The sequence below is a fragment of the Salvelinus sp. IW2-2015 genome, unplaced genomic scaffold (genome assembly GCF_002910315.2).
Source record: "Salvelinus sp. IW2-2015 unplaced genomic scaffold, ASM291031v2 Un_scaffold1020, whole genome shotgun sequence".
Classification (NCBI taxonomy): Eukaryota; Metazoa; Chordata; class Actinopteri; order Salmoniformes; family Salmonidae; genus Salvelinus; species Salvelinus sp. IW2-2015.
Genome location: NW_019942690.1, coordinates 226,471 through 239,643, shown reverse-complemented (window position 1 = coordinate 239,643; position 13,173 = coordinate 226,471). Strand labels below are relative to the sequence as shown.

The following is a 13,173-nucleotide window of genomic DNA, read 5'->3' as shown; positions in this document are numbered from 1 at the left end:
CAGTTTGAATACTTGGCCCTGGCACCTCGTCATTACTCTCAAAGTCCGGTCTACATATTGGAGAATACCTGTGGTTATAAAGGCGCGGCTGTTAAATCGAGTAGGACACTGGAACCTTTTCAATTCCTCCAATCATCTGATGCACTGTGTAAGTCACTTATTGACGATTACGCGTTCCAGACTTTTACCCCTCCAGGCTGGCTGCACGTAACCCGTGTTTCTTTCAGCCTAAGTCCTGACTATGCCACCTTACAACATTGTCATAAAAAGCCACACTTATTCAGCAAGGAAAAGGTCTGTCAGTAATCTGACTGGAGCTGTGAGCTGGTTCTGGTTCCCCCACCACCTACTATCATATCCCATCCTCATGGAGAGGCTAACCGGTTGGCATTTAGTTTGGTCTTTTGCCCTCCATCCAGGCCACGTATCTGAATCCCCTTCCTCGTAGGTTGTAGTGTGGTCTTAGTTCCCGTCGGACCAGCCACTTTATCTTTATCCCTCCTCTAGGGATGTAGGGGTGCATCAGGTTCCTCCACCGACAGCGGAGGCGCAGGGTATCCTTCCTCTAGGGTGAGTTGTCTAGGTGCCGGGATCCTGACCACCGACGATCGGAGTGTTATCGCCTCCTCTTATGGTCTAGTTGGTAGGGTTACCTCCATCTACAGCTGACTCAGATGCCTCCTCTAGGTAGGGGTATTAGAGATCTGATTGCCCTCCACCGTACCACTATCTATATCCTGCCGGTTACGTGAGTGTGTAGTTGCTAGTTCCGCTCCCACTTTACACTACCAGCTATCGCCTCCTCGAGGTGTAGTATGGTGCGTGAGTTCCCTCCACCACCATTTATGCAGTAATCCCATCGCTCTAGGTGTTAGTGTGGTCGAGTTCCCCTCCACTACGATCCGATATCCCTCGCTTAGGATTTGTGTAGGTGGGTTCTAGGTTCGCCTCCATGCTAGTCACTAGCAGTATCCCATCCGTTAGTGCTAGTTGGTCCTAGTGTCTCGGCTGCCACTAGCACTACCAATATGCCCTCCTCTGAGGTCTAGTTTGGTTCTATGTTCCCGTCCACTACACTACCGATTATCCTCCTCTAGGTGTCTAGTGTCGTAGGGTCCGCTCCAGCTACACTGCACGGCATGGATTCCTCTCGGTAGGTGTAGGATCGGGTCTAGGTATCCCTCCACTACAGCGTATCAGTATCCCTCCTCGAAGGCAGTTGGTCTATCCCTCCCGAACAGCTCCAGATTCCCTCCTCTGAGGTGTAGTTGGTCTAGTTCCTCCACCAGCTACTAATCTATATCCAGCCTCTGAGGTGTAGATGGTCTAGGTTCCCTCCACTACGAACTACCATTGATCACCTCCTCTTAGTGGTTGTAGTTGGTCTAGTTCCCTCCACCACCACTGAGTATTACATATTCCCGCCTCTAGGTGTGAGTTGGTCTACGTTTCCCGGTCCAGGCAGAGCCACATATCCACTGATCCCGGACCTCTAAGGTTATACGGTCTGTCTACTCCCGTACCCACTACGACTAGCCCATATCCTCCGCTAGGTGTAGTTGTCTAGTTCCCGTCCACTTTCAAGCGCCATATCCTCTCAGTCTAGGTGTAGATTGGTCTGAGTGTGCCACATTACATGGCTGTCCCCCGTCTTTCTTCTTCTGTACCCTTATATTATATATAGTGATGTCTACCCCAGGATTAGTTCACAAGTTACAGCTGAAGTGTGAAAGCAGCAAGCCCTGGCTGTTTTTCGCCATGAGAGGCACAAAATCGACTAAAGGGATGGTAGTCCTCAGGCTTGCGCTTCGCCAAAATGTCACCATATTCCCGTAGTATATCTGATCAAACTTATGTATTTGCCCAACATCCATTAGAGACTCTCAGGTTCAAAGCATAGTAGTGCAAGTATTGTATGAAATTAGGGTGGTGGCATTTTTGAGGACCGCAGTTTCTATGTATGTGCTTGTTAATCGTGAAGCATTAAAGCCCATGGTACGCGTGAGTCACGATGGGGAGGCGGGGTGGATAGTCTGCAGTTTGGAAAGCAGCAAGCTCACTACAGTAACACACAACTCTATCCTGGAGACGCCAAGAGATGCGGTCCGATCGTACTTCTGTTTATGACTTAAGTATGTGATTCTATCCTATTGACGCTTTGCCTTATGCTGGGAGTGGTGCGGAAGTGTGTGGAGGTGGTGTGGTGAGTGCTGGCTGAACCATGATGAATTAAAGAGTGTGTTTTCGTCAGGGGTAGGGGAAGAAGTGCGTGAGCAGTCCTCTAATACGTGGAATTACGTGCAATATACAAATAATTACTGCGAGGGGGGGGGGGGGAGGGTAATGAGAGAAATAAAGAGAGGGAGGAGAGGCATGTAGAATCTAAGAGAGAGAGAGTGCAAAACACAGAAGAGGTGTGTAGTGTCTGATTCAAGTTGTCTGCAGCACAACAGTCTGAAGTGCAGCAACAAAGACAGCAGTGAAAGCTAACAACCTGGGCCACGTGTCCGCTGCTGTGTGTGTCACAGGAGGTTGGTGGCACCTTAATTGGGGAGGACGGGCTCGTGGAAACGGCTGGAGCGGAATCAGTGGAATGGTATCAAATTCATCAAATGCATGGTTTCCATGTGTTTGATGCGATCCCATTCACTCCATTCCAGACATTATTATGAGCCTTCCTCCCCTCAGCAGCCTCCACTGGTGTGGGTGTGTGTGTGTATGTGCTTGTCTGCTTGCATTAGCGCAAGTAAATGTACAGAATGCACCCTCTCTTCCATCCCCTCGCTGCCCCAAACCCCTCCACATTGACACTTGCCCTCTGACCTCTACCCTACAGGTGGCTGCCCTATGACGGCCCAGCCCTTGGCAGACCGATCATGTGATCCAGCCTGCAACAAACCGCGCTCCTACTGCACAGAGGTGAGTAGAGAGAGAGAGAGAGAGAGAGAGAGCACACATCTGGGTTAGTTGAGAAAACAGAGGAGGTTAAAAGGAATACTGAAGAGGAAAGCAGCTGTCAGTCTGTGATGGTGTGCTCATGCCGTTGTTATGGTGTTCCTAGTACACGTGCATATGAATGCCCCTGTACTTACTGTATCGCTATAGGGATCGTTGCATCTGCCGTAGCAGGAGCCTACTACATAAAAAAAGCCTACTACATTAAAAAAATATTTTTCAATTATACTTCCTCTTAACTAAACTCCCTCTCACATTATCAAGCGTCTCACAGGCAATCCCAGAACCAGTACAAATAACATAGAACATGTACCTTCAATGATTATTCATTAAAGGTATTTAATTCTTAGTCTTATGTGAGCAAGAAATATCCCATAATATACAGCCTGGTCTTTGAAGTGTAGTCTGTCCCTCCTCAGGCTGAGGTCTTCCAGCATTTGTGTTCACTACAAACAGAGTCAATTTCCTGGAAACACCGGGGGACCAGTTAAATGGGTACACAGGAGTGTTTGTGTGTGGGGGGGGACACAAACGCCCATGTCAGAACACATTAGAACCAGGACTCAGGCCTCTAGTCAGTGCTAGCTGAGGGGGCTGTGAGAGAGCTACAACAACATGTCTAGCTGAATATGGTCCAACTGTGTCTGTTTGTGTAGTGTGTGTATTGTGACTCTGCTCTTTAATACTGAACAAAAATATAAATGCAACATGTAAAGTGTCGGTCCAATGTTTCATAAGTTGAAAAAGAAGATTCCAGAAAATTTCCATACACACAAAAGCTTATCTCTCTCAAATTTTGTGCACAAATTTGTTTACATTCTTGTTAGTGAGCATTTCTCCTTTGCCAGGATAATCCATCCACCTGACAGATGTGGCATATCAAGAAGCTGATTAAACATCATGATCATTACACACGCGCAACTTGTGCTGGGGGCAATAAAAGGCCACTAAAATGTGCAGTTTGGTCACACAACACAACGGGTGTCAAAAGTTTTTGAGCGAGTGTGCGATTGGCATGCTGACTGCAGGAATGTCCACCAGAGCTGTTGCCAGAGAATTTAATGTTAATTTCTCTACCATAAACCTCCTCCCAATTTTTTTTTGAGAATTTGGCAGTACGTCCAAACGACCACGTGTATCCAAGCCGGCCCAGGAACTCCATCTCCAGTTTCTACACCTGCTGGATAGTCTGAGACCAGCCACCCGGACAGCTGATGAAACTGTGGGTTTGCACAAACGAAGAATTTCTGCACAAACTGTCAGAAACCGTCTCAGGGAAGCTCATCTGCGTGCTTGTTGTCCTCACCAGGGTCTTGACCTGACTGCAGTTCGGTGTCGTAACCGTGACGGTGCGGTTATGGTATGGGCAGGCATAAGCTACGGACAATGAACACAATTGCATTTTATCGATGGTAATTTGAATGCACAGAGATACCGTGATGAGATCCTGAGGCAGGGGGTGTCGTGCCATTCATCTGCCGCCATCACCTCATGTTTCAGCATGATAATGCACTGCCCCATGTCTCAAGGATCTGTACACAATTCCTAGAAGCTGAAAATGTCCCAGTTCATCCATGGCCTGCATACTCACTAGCCATGTGACCCATTGAGCATGTTTGGGATGCTCTGGATCGACTTGTACGACAGCGTGTTTCAGTTCCTGACAATATCCAGCAACTTCGCACAGCCATTGAAGAGGAGTGGGACAACATTATACAGGCCACAATCAACAGCCTGATCAACTCTATGTGGATGAAATGTGTCGCTGCATGAGGCAAATGGTCACACCAGATACTGACTGGTTTTCTGATCCACACCCCTACCTTTTCTTTAAGGTATCTGTGACCAACAGATGCATATCTGTATTCCCAGTCCTGTAAAAGCCATAGATTAGGGCCAAATTATTTCAATTGCTGATTTCCTGAACTGTAACTCAGTAAAATCTTTGAAATTGTTGCATGTTGCATTTGTATTTTTGTTCAGTATATGTTTGTGTTTGTTTTAAGTGATTTCCCAGGGCTGGGGGAGAGAAACAGTGTATATCCTGTTCCATTTCATTTTTTCTGTCTATCAGATTCCCTGTTTTTGCGTGTGTCTATATATATATGCATGCATGCATGTGTGTGTGTGTATACGAGAAGATGTGCATGTACGTCTGTGTCGGTGTGTGTCTGTTTGTGTGTGTTGGTGTGTTTGTGTGTGTGTGCATGCACATGCAGGTCTTGGTGTGTGTGTAAGCTGTGTGTGCCAGCCACAGACTCGGCAGTGTGTTGTTTAGCCCCATGCTGCAGAACCAGGCTGCATAACAAACCAGTGATAAGGCTGCTGCATCCTCATCCTGCCCCTCTCTTTGTCTGCCACTTTGGTTATGCTAATCAGCCCTCCTGTTTCCTGCCCTGTTCTTTCATCCGTCGACCCTGTGTGTGTGTGTGTGTGTTCAGCCGTACAGCCACTGATTGCATTGTGGGTATTTCTTCTCGGGGTGATTATCCTCCGGAGATTGCTGGGGAATAGGGGAACCCCCCGCCAAGCAGGCAGATGAATGAACAGAGAGAGGGGGATGAGAGAAACAGAGCACCAGAAACCTCTGGGTTGGGCAGATGAATGAACAGAGAGAGCGACGATAGAAAGAAGGAGAGAGAGAAGAATAAGAGAAAGAGAGAAAGAACATGGGTTAACCTTTGGGCTGGCTGGCTGTATACCCCAACCCAAACAGACCCAACCCTTTAAATCTCAAAGCATGAATTTCTGTCTGATCCCCCCCCTCTTTCAAAGCAGCAGTAGCATCACAAAGAGGTTTGAAACGTGCGATGGTTCATTTTAATACTGCCAAGATATGAGGCTGAGCTCAAGCTGAGGGATGATTCATTCAATTACACCTGAGAATATTTGATAAGAAATAACCTTACTTAAAATCCAACTTGATGCTTAACCAGGTCAGTAGCCTCTGACAGCTTTATTTGCTCTGCTAAAAGAGATGAAACTGACAAAAATTATGTTATATTGACCGTCTCTGACATGCCTGCAAAGCAACCCCTTGATGTGCGAGTTCATTTCCCTTATACATGTGTGTTCCTCCCCTCTTCTCCCAGGCGGGTGTGTGTGGTTGTGATGAGGGCTACACGGAGGTGATGACATCAGACGGCCTGCTGGACCAGTGTACGGTGATCCCTGTGTTAGAGATCCCCACGGCAGGGGACAACAGGGCTGATGTGAAGACCATCAGGGCGGTCAGCCCCACACAGCCCTCCAACAGCCTGCCTGGCCGAGCTGGACGCACCTGGTTCCTACAGCCCTTCGGACCAGGTACACTAACCAGACAGATTTACTCCAGCAATTTACGGGACAGTAGGAACCATCCAAGACTTTTCTTAGTTGTTATTATGTGATGTTGTCGAATCTTGTTCGAATATCGGCCTATATTTTGTAGAAAGTAAATGTGAATATATTCAGGAATTATAGCAGAATTTGCAGTAGAGCTACAAAAAGGTAACCATTCTGCATGGTGTCATTCCCCGGTAGCCACATTGTTTTTGCACAAATCCCTTAACGACGTCAAGAGGTATATGAACAGAAGTATCACACCGTCCATTTGCACACATATTTAGGATTAGGCCGAGAATTCCTCAGAATATCCATCAATTCTACTCACGTATGATGATGCGGTGGATCTTAATATTCACCGAAAAATTGAAGTACAATCCAGCTATAATAATTTACACACAACAGATGATCAGGAAAACATGTGGTGTGCTCCTCTACTGCACAGGAATGGAGGTGCAGTGAAGCTGTTCACATTAGAGTCCAATGTGAGCTGTCACTGACGTTGGTCGCTTGTCAGTGTGCTAAGTGTGTGTGGTGTGTCCTTCTCTACAGATGGTAAACTGAAGACATGGGTCTACGGTGTGGCAGCTGGAGCTTTTGTTCTACTCATATTTATAGTCTCCATGACCTTCCTAGCCTGGTAAGTTAACCTGTTTGATAGTTTGTGTATATCAGTCATCTGAATGTCACGTGTATTCTGTATGTCATCATTTGTATGTATGTATGTATGTATGTATGTATGTATGTATGTATGTATGTATGTATGTATGTATGTATGTATGTATGTATGCATGTATGTATGTATGTATGTCATCACCTGTATGTACACTGAGTGTACAAAACATTAACCTCTACGAGATCTGTGACCCACCTCACAGGACGGTTGAGCTAACGTGCTCTAATGTGATTAGCATGAGGTTGTAAGTAACAAGAACATTTCCCAGGACATAGACATATCTGATATAGGCAGAAAGCTTAAATTCTTGTTAATCTAACTGTACTGTCCAATTTACAGTAGCTATTACAGTGAAAGAATACCATGTTATTGTTTGAGGAGAGTACACAGTTATGAACTTGCCAATTAGGCACATTTGGGCAGACTTGATACAACATTTTGAACAGAAATGCAATTGTTCATTGGATCAGTCTAAAACTTTGCACATACACTGCTGCCATCTAGTGGCAAACACCAAAATTACGCCTAACATGGAATAGTACATTGTGACCTTTTCAAAGATTATACAAAAAAAAACATTCCTTGGTATTGTCTTTTTCCAGATCTAATGTGTTACATTCTCCCACATTAATTTCACATTTCCACAAACTTCAGTGCTTCCTTTTAAATGGTATCAAGAATATGCATATCCTTGCTTCAGGTCCTGAGAAACAGGCAGTTAGATTTGGGTATGTCATTTTAGGTGAATATTTTAAAAAAATGGTTTGATCCTTCAGTGGTTTTAAGGACATCTGCTCTTTCCATGTCATAGACTGACCATGTGAATCCAGGTGAAAGCTACAGTATTATCCCTCACTTGTTAAATCCACTTCAATCAGTGTAGATGAAGGGGAGGAGACAGGTTAAATAATGATTTTTAAGCCTTGAGACAATTTAGACATGGATTGTGTATGTGTGCCATTCAGAGGGTGAATGGGCAAGACAAAAGATTTAAGTGCCTTTGAAAGGGTTATGGTAGTAAGTGCCAAGCGCACCGGTTTGTGCCAAGAACGTCAGCGCTGCTGTGTTTTTCACACTCAACAGTTTCCCGTGTGTACCGATAATGCTCCCCCACCCAAAGGACATCCAGCCAACTTGATATAACTGTGGGAAGTATTGGAGTCAACATGGGCCACCATCCCTCTGGAACGCTTTTGACACCTTGTAGAGTGCATTCTCGGACGAATTGAGGCTGTTCTGAGCGCAAAAGTGTGGAGTGCAACCCAATATTAGGAAGGTGTCCTTAATGTTTTGTGCACTCAGTGTATTTAATTATTCACGATCAACATAGCTTCATTTTTTACCCATTCTATTTCATTTCTAAATATTCATTATTGACTCTCCATTTTGCTTTCTCTTCCATCTATCATACCACCTCATCCGTTCATGCCCTCTTCCCCACCTATCGCCCCCCCCCCCCCCCCCCCCCACCCTCCCTCCGTGCACCATCAGTCGGAATATTACCCGTCACTGTAACTGTAACCCTGACCGGTGCACTGATACGGTGATCTGGAGAGGACAGAACGATCATACCATAGCTTATACGTGTCCTGACTGCCAGAATGAGGCACACGAACTAGAACAACAACATCAATATCAAGAACAACAACCGCATCAGAATCATTGTCAAGATCAACAACAATTACAACAACAAAAACATAAATATCAGCAATATCATCAACAAAATCAAAATCAACAACGACCGCCACCACAACAAAATCAACACTGTCAGCAACAACCATATAATCAACAACATCAATATCAACAAGAAGCACAACAGCATCAACAACAAAACCATCATAAACAACAAAATCACCACCAACAACCACAAGGCATTGAAACACTCATAACTTAGAGGTCCGGACATAATGGCGGCCCTCGCTGCACTGTTCACACAAACTCCCCTACCCTCTGTCTTTCTCTCCTCCCCACATCTGCTGTCACATGTGCCTGTCCGACCAATCAAATGGAGCTATTGATGAAGGTGAGCAGGAAGTCATCCCCTCAGGTCCCTCTGTTAGACCTCTGACCCCTCTGTGCTCCTGGAGTTTGTTTAGTCTTTAGAGCACCTCCATACGTAAACATACTTCTGTACAGAATCCATTTTAGGAAGTCCCTTGGTTATTTGTTGAAGGACTTCATAATATGGATGCAGTATATTTCTGATTTCAGAGACGCAGAACATTGATCTCATAGTTACTCTATAAAACGACCAGCATTCACTTTTTATAGCATACTGTCCTCTTGTGGCCAGATAGAAGAATCACTCATCACCATTATTCAATGATCCTCTCACCATTCAAGCCTTTATTTGTTCCGTCCATTCTTCCCGATCCATTTATGATGGACACATTTCACAACATATCTTATTTACATTTGATATATATTCATCATTGTGTTGTTATTGTCTCTCATCCCTGTGTTTTGTATGTAAAGTTGTGATGTGTGATATATTAGAGCCTGCCCGACATGCCATAGTGTTGTCATCATTATGTACCTATAGCTAACTGTCTACACTGTCTCTGTGTGCCATAGCCTAGTTTCCATTAAGGTGAGTGGGAACTGTTTGAGTGGGAACTGTTTGAGTGGGAACTGTTCTGGGCTGAAAAAAAGCTGCTTTCTGTACTGTGCTTGTCCCCCTCATCAGCTTCCTTTAGAGTTCAACCTCTCTCACATGTCTCAATATAAAAATCAATTACAGCAGCTGTTGACATTGTTCATGAAGTGCTGCGTTATCGACTGCACCATCACTCCAATGCTAGGACAAGGGGCACTGAAATGTGCTTCTGAAATGTTCCTTACTACTGCTGTAACCAACAGATGTGTTGTTTTTCCTTCGAGGACAGTGGCCGTGTAAGAACAGAGTCATTGGCAATTTCAATATTGCCTTTTGCATGATGGTAGAAGTGACCGTCTACTAAACGCATGGCCTTCAGCACAGTGATGCATGCAGCTCTTTACTTGAGGCAAACGTTTTGAAAAGATAGCAGAGAGAGTTCTATGTATCAGGTGGGGGTAACTTAGCCATGATATGGATACGTCCTTCATTATTATGATGTCTAGGCCTACATATTAGGGCTAGGGGTGTCTAGATGTCCTCTTCAATAATTGAAATATTAAACATGTAATAACAATGTTTTCTGCCATTTTTTTTTCCTAGTAAAAAGCCAAAGAAACCCCAGAGAAGACAGATGTATAACAACCGGCTCAAGCCCCTGACCCTGGCCTATGACGGAGACGCTGACATGTGAACCTCCTAATCTACCTGTGGCAGAATCATTTTACACTGACGTCATGGAGACTGTCGTCGTGGGAACAGACAGATGGGTTGTCATGGAGACCCACCTTTGACCGTTCTTCTCAGGCTACCAGTGGGCGTGGCTTATTAAGATATCTGGAACTCTGGGAAGATAACAAAAAAAATAAGAAAAATAAGTCAGACAGAAATCGAACCATGTTTGTTCATTAGTAGCCTAGAATTTTCCTCCCTCAATATTTTTTATTTATTTAATTTTTGTATAATTTGTTTCACAAGAGCCTTCACAAACTCTATTTCTTCTTAAGGAAGTCTGCCTTTGCTTATCTGCCATTTACTACTTTTTCTGTCAAATAAAAATGCCTTTTGAAACAAAGGTTGTTGGAGAGGGCCCTGAAAAAACACAATGATTTTTGCTGCAAAAGCATAAGTCCCTCCTTTGCTACAGGTGCTCTGTTAAAAATGAAATGAGAAACACTCAACGCTTTTTTTAAATTTTCCTGGAGAAAATCGCTGCCTCTCTATTTTTGTTCTGGACTGGATCCTTTTCCCTAGAAAATAAAACAAGAAGAAAGTGTCCTAATCTTGCAGAAATGCTGTCAACCTTTGTAGGAAATCTCTTTCTGCTTCTCCTTTTCTCTTCTGTTTTCAGGCGCAATATTGCACTATATTAGTGCAGCATGATACTTATGTCTAGGAAGCTGCCTCTCTCAATACAAGATGATGTACAGTCTTGTGCTAGAAATGTAAAAAGTAGACATTTTTTTCAAAAACAAAAACTCACCAACGTTTGATAAGAATATTTTGCTTATTTTGCTTCTTGTATGTGATATGATGACAGGACGGACGATGCCATGTAAATATCCTTTATTTTGCTTCTTGTATGTGATATGATGACAGGACGGACGATGCCATGTAAATATCCTTTATTTTGTGGGCACCACTTTACCTTTGTAGTAGTATCTGTTTCCAGCTGCGCTTAACTGAGCCTGGCGCAATGGAGCCATTGGAATAGTCCCAAAAGTGCAAACCCGCCCATCTGCCACTCCAGGCCAGGCTCAATTGAACCCAGGTCTGAACATGTCTCATTCTCTGCCTGACTGACTTTATGTTTGTCTCCTGTTGGTTTCTCTGCCTGACTGACTGACTTTGACTAACAGGTCAAGACTAGGATACTATACTTCCTACACTTTCGGTATTATATTGTATGACTGGGCTATTACATTGGTAGGCCAATGTTGTAACCTAAAAGTAAAGTAATATCATACTACATGAGTGGCACAGTTTTTACATAAATATGCTTGGCTTCTGAGACCATGTAGATAAGGCATATTTTGCAAATGATGCGGAATATAATCTTTGAATTTCCCCATCATCACACACCTTACAGGCTTATGGGCATTTTCAATGGCATGTTGGCAAAAAAATGCCCCTTTGGCTAGTCAATTCCCTTCAAAAACTGGCTTGGAAAAAAGGCACCAATGTCATTATTCAGGCCCAGGCTGGAAGAAGCAGGGCAGACAGCTGGGAGGTTAGGCTTTGAGACCTTACTTTTCTTGGCCTTAACAGCTCTGATAGGCACTTGGAACGGATGCAAGCGGCTATAGGAGTCACTCTTTCTCAGCTTGAAGATGTGTCCTGTCAACCACAAGGATAATGGTTCAACCACAGGTACGTAGTAAGAACCCTTGATACGATTCAACGTTCCAGAATACTTTCTGTTCTGATGAATGACTGAACAGTATAGTAGCTTATTCAGCTGATACATAAGTCAGTCTTGCCTATTTTAGTTCATCACTGACATATTATTATGCGTTACTGTGCGTCTTCAAAGCCATGCGTCCAGGGTCCTTAGACATTCGGGTGGTCTTGTCGTAGTCTTTGAATCAACGTTGATGGGACAGGGAGTCCAGAGGCAGGAACTCCTGCCAGAATCTCCTGATACCCGGGTCGGGACCTCCCGGATTGGCTTCTTCTTCACCTCTGGACCGTCAGCAGAACTGCAAGCACAACACAGGGAGTGTGTAAAAAAATATATATATAATTTAATATACAGTAACGTCAAAAGTTTGGACACTCATTCAACGGGTTTTTCTTATTTTTACTATTTTCTACATTGTAGAATATAGTGAGAATCACACTATGAAATAACACTATGAAAATCATGTGTATGACTTGATGACAGCTGTGGCACACTCTGGCATTCTCTCACCACATCAAGAGGTAGTCACCCCTGGAATGCATTCAATTAACAGGTATGTTCGTTAAAGTAATTTTGTGTAATTTTTCTTTCCTTGTTACATGCGTTTTGAGCCACTCGTTGTTTTAATGACAAGGTGGTAGTTGTTATTACAGAAATAGCCTATTTGGTAAGACTAAGTCCATATATGGCAAGAACAGTTGCAATAAGCAAAGGAGGAACGACAGCACATCATTACTTTCAGACATTGTCATCATCTGGAAAATTTAAAAGAACTTTGAAAGTTTCTTCAAGTGCAGTGCAAAAACCATCAAGCATTGATGATGAAACTGGCTCTATGAGGACTGCACAGGAAGGAACGGCCCAGTTTAGGTATCTGCTGCAGAGGTTAAGTAGAGTTACCAGCCTCAGAAATCTGCTGCCCAATAAATATTTCACAGAGTTCAAGGACAGACATACAGTTGAAGTCGGAAATATAATAACTTAGGTTGGGTCATTAAAAACTCTTTCTTCAACCACTCCCCCATTTCGTGAACAAAACTATAGTTTTGACACTCGGTTGGACACTCTTTGTGCATGACACAAGTAATAATTCCAGACAGTAGATATACCAGACCAAGAGTGATAATATACTATAAGACTTGTATTTCTAGCACTGTCAGAGTAAAACAAATCAGCGCAGAAATAGTGTCTGGGTCAAGGAAGTCTTTGTACTACTCACAC

General features: G+C 43.9%; 1 protein-coding gene across 1 annotated transcript in view; it reads left to right on the top strand.

Annotated features, from left to right (window-relative positions):
* The window catches only part of thsd7aa (thrombospondin, type I, domain containing 7Aa), a 145,815-nt gene extending 134,422 nt beyond the window's left edge, over positions 1 to 11,393 (top strand). The window contains exons 29-32 of the mRNA XM_070438562.1: positions 2,837 to 2,919; positions 6,048 to 6,261; positions 6,832 to 6,919; positions 10,155 to 11,393. Coding sequence (XP_070294663.1) covers positions 2,837 to 2,919; positions 6,048 to 6,261; positions 6,832 to 6,919; positions 10,155 to 10,245 — 476 coding nt within the window. The 3' untranslated portion in view covers positions 10,246 to 11,393. The remainder of the gene's footprint in view (positions 1 to 2,836; positions 2,920 to 6,047; positions 6,262 to 6,831; positions 6,920 to 10,154) is intronic.
* The last annotated feature ends 1,780 nt before the right edge of the window (positions 11,394 to 13,173 follow it).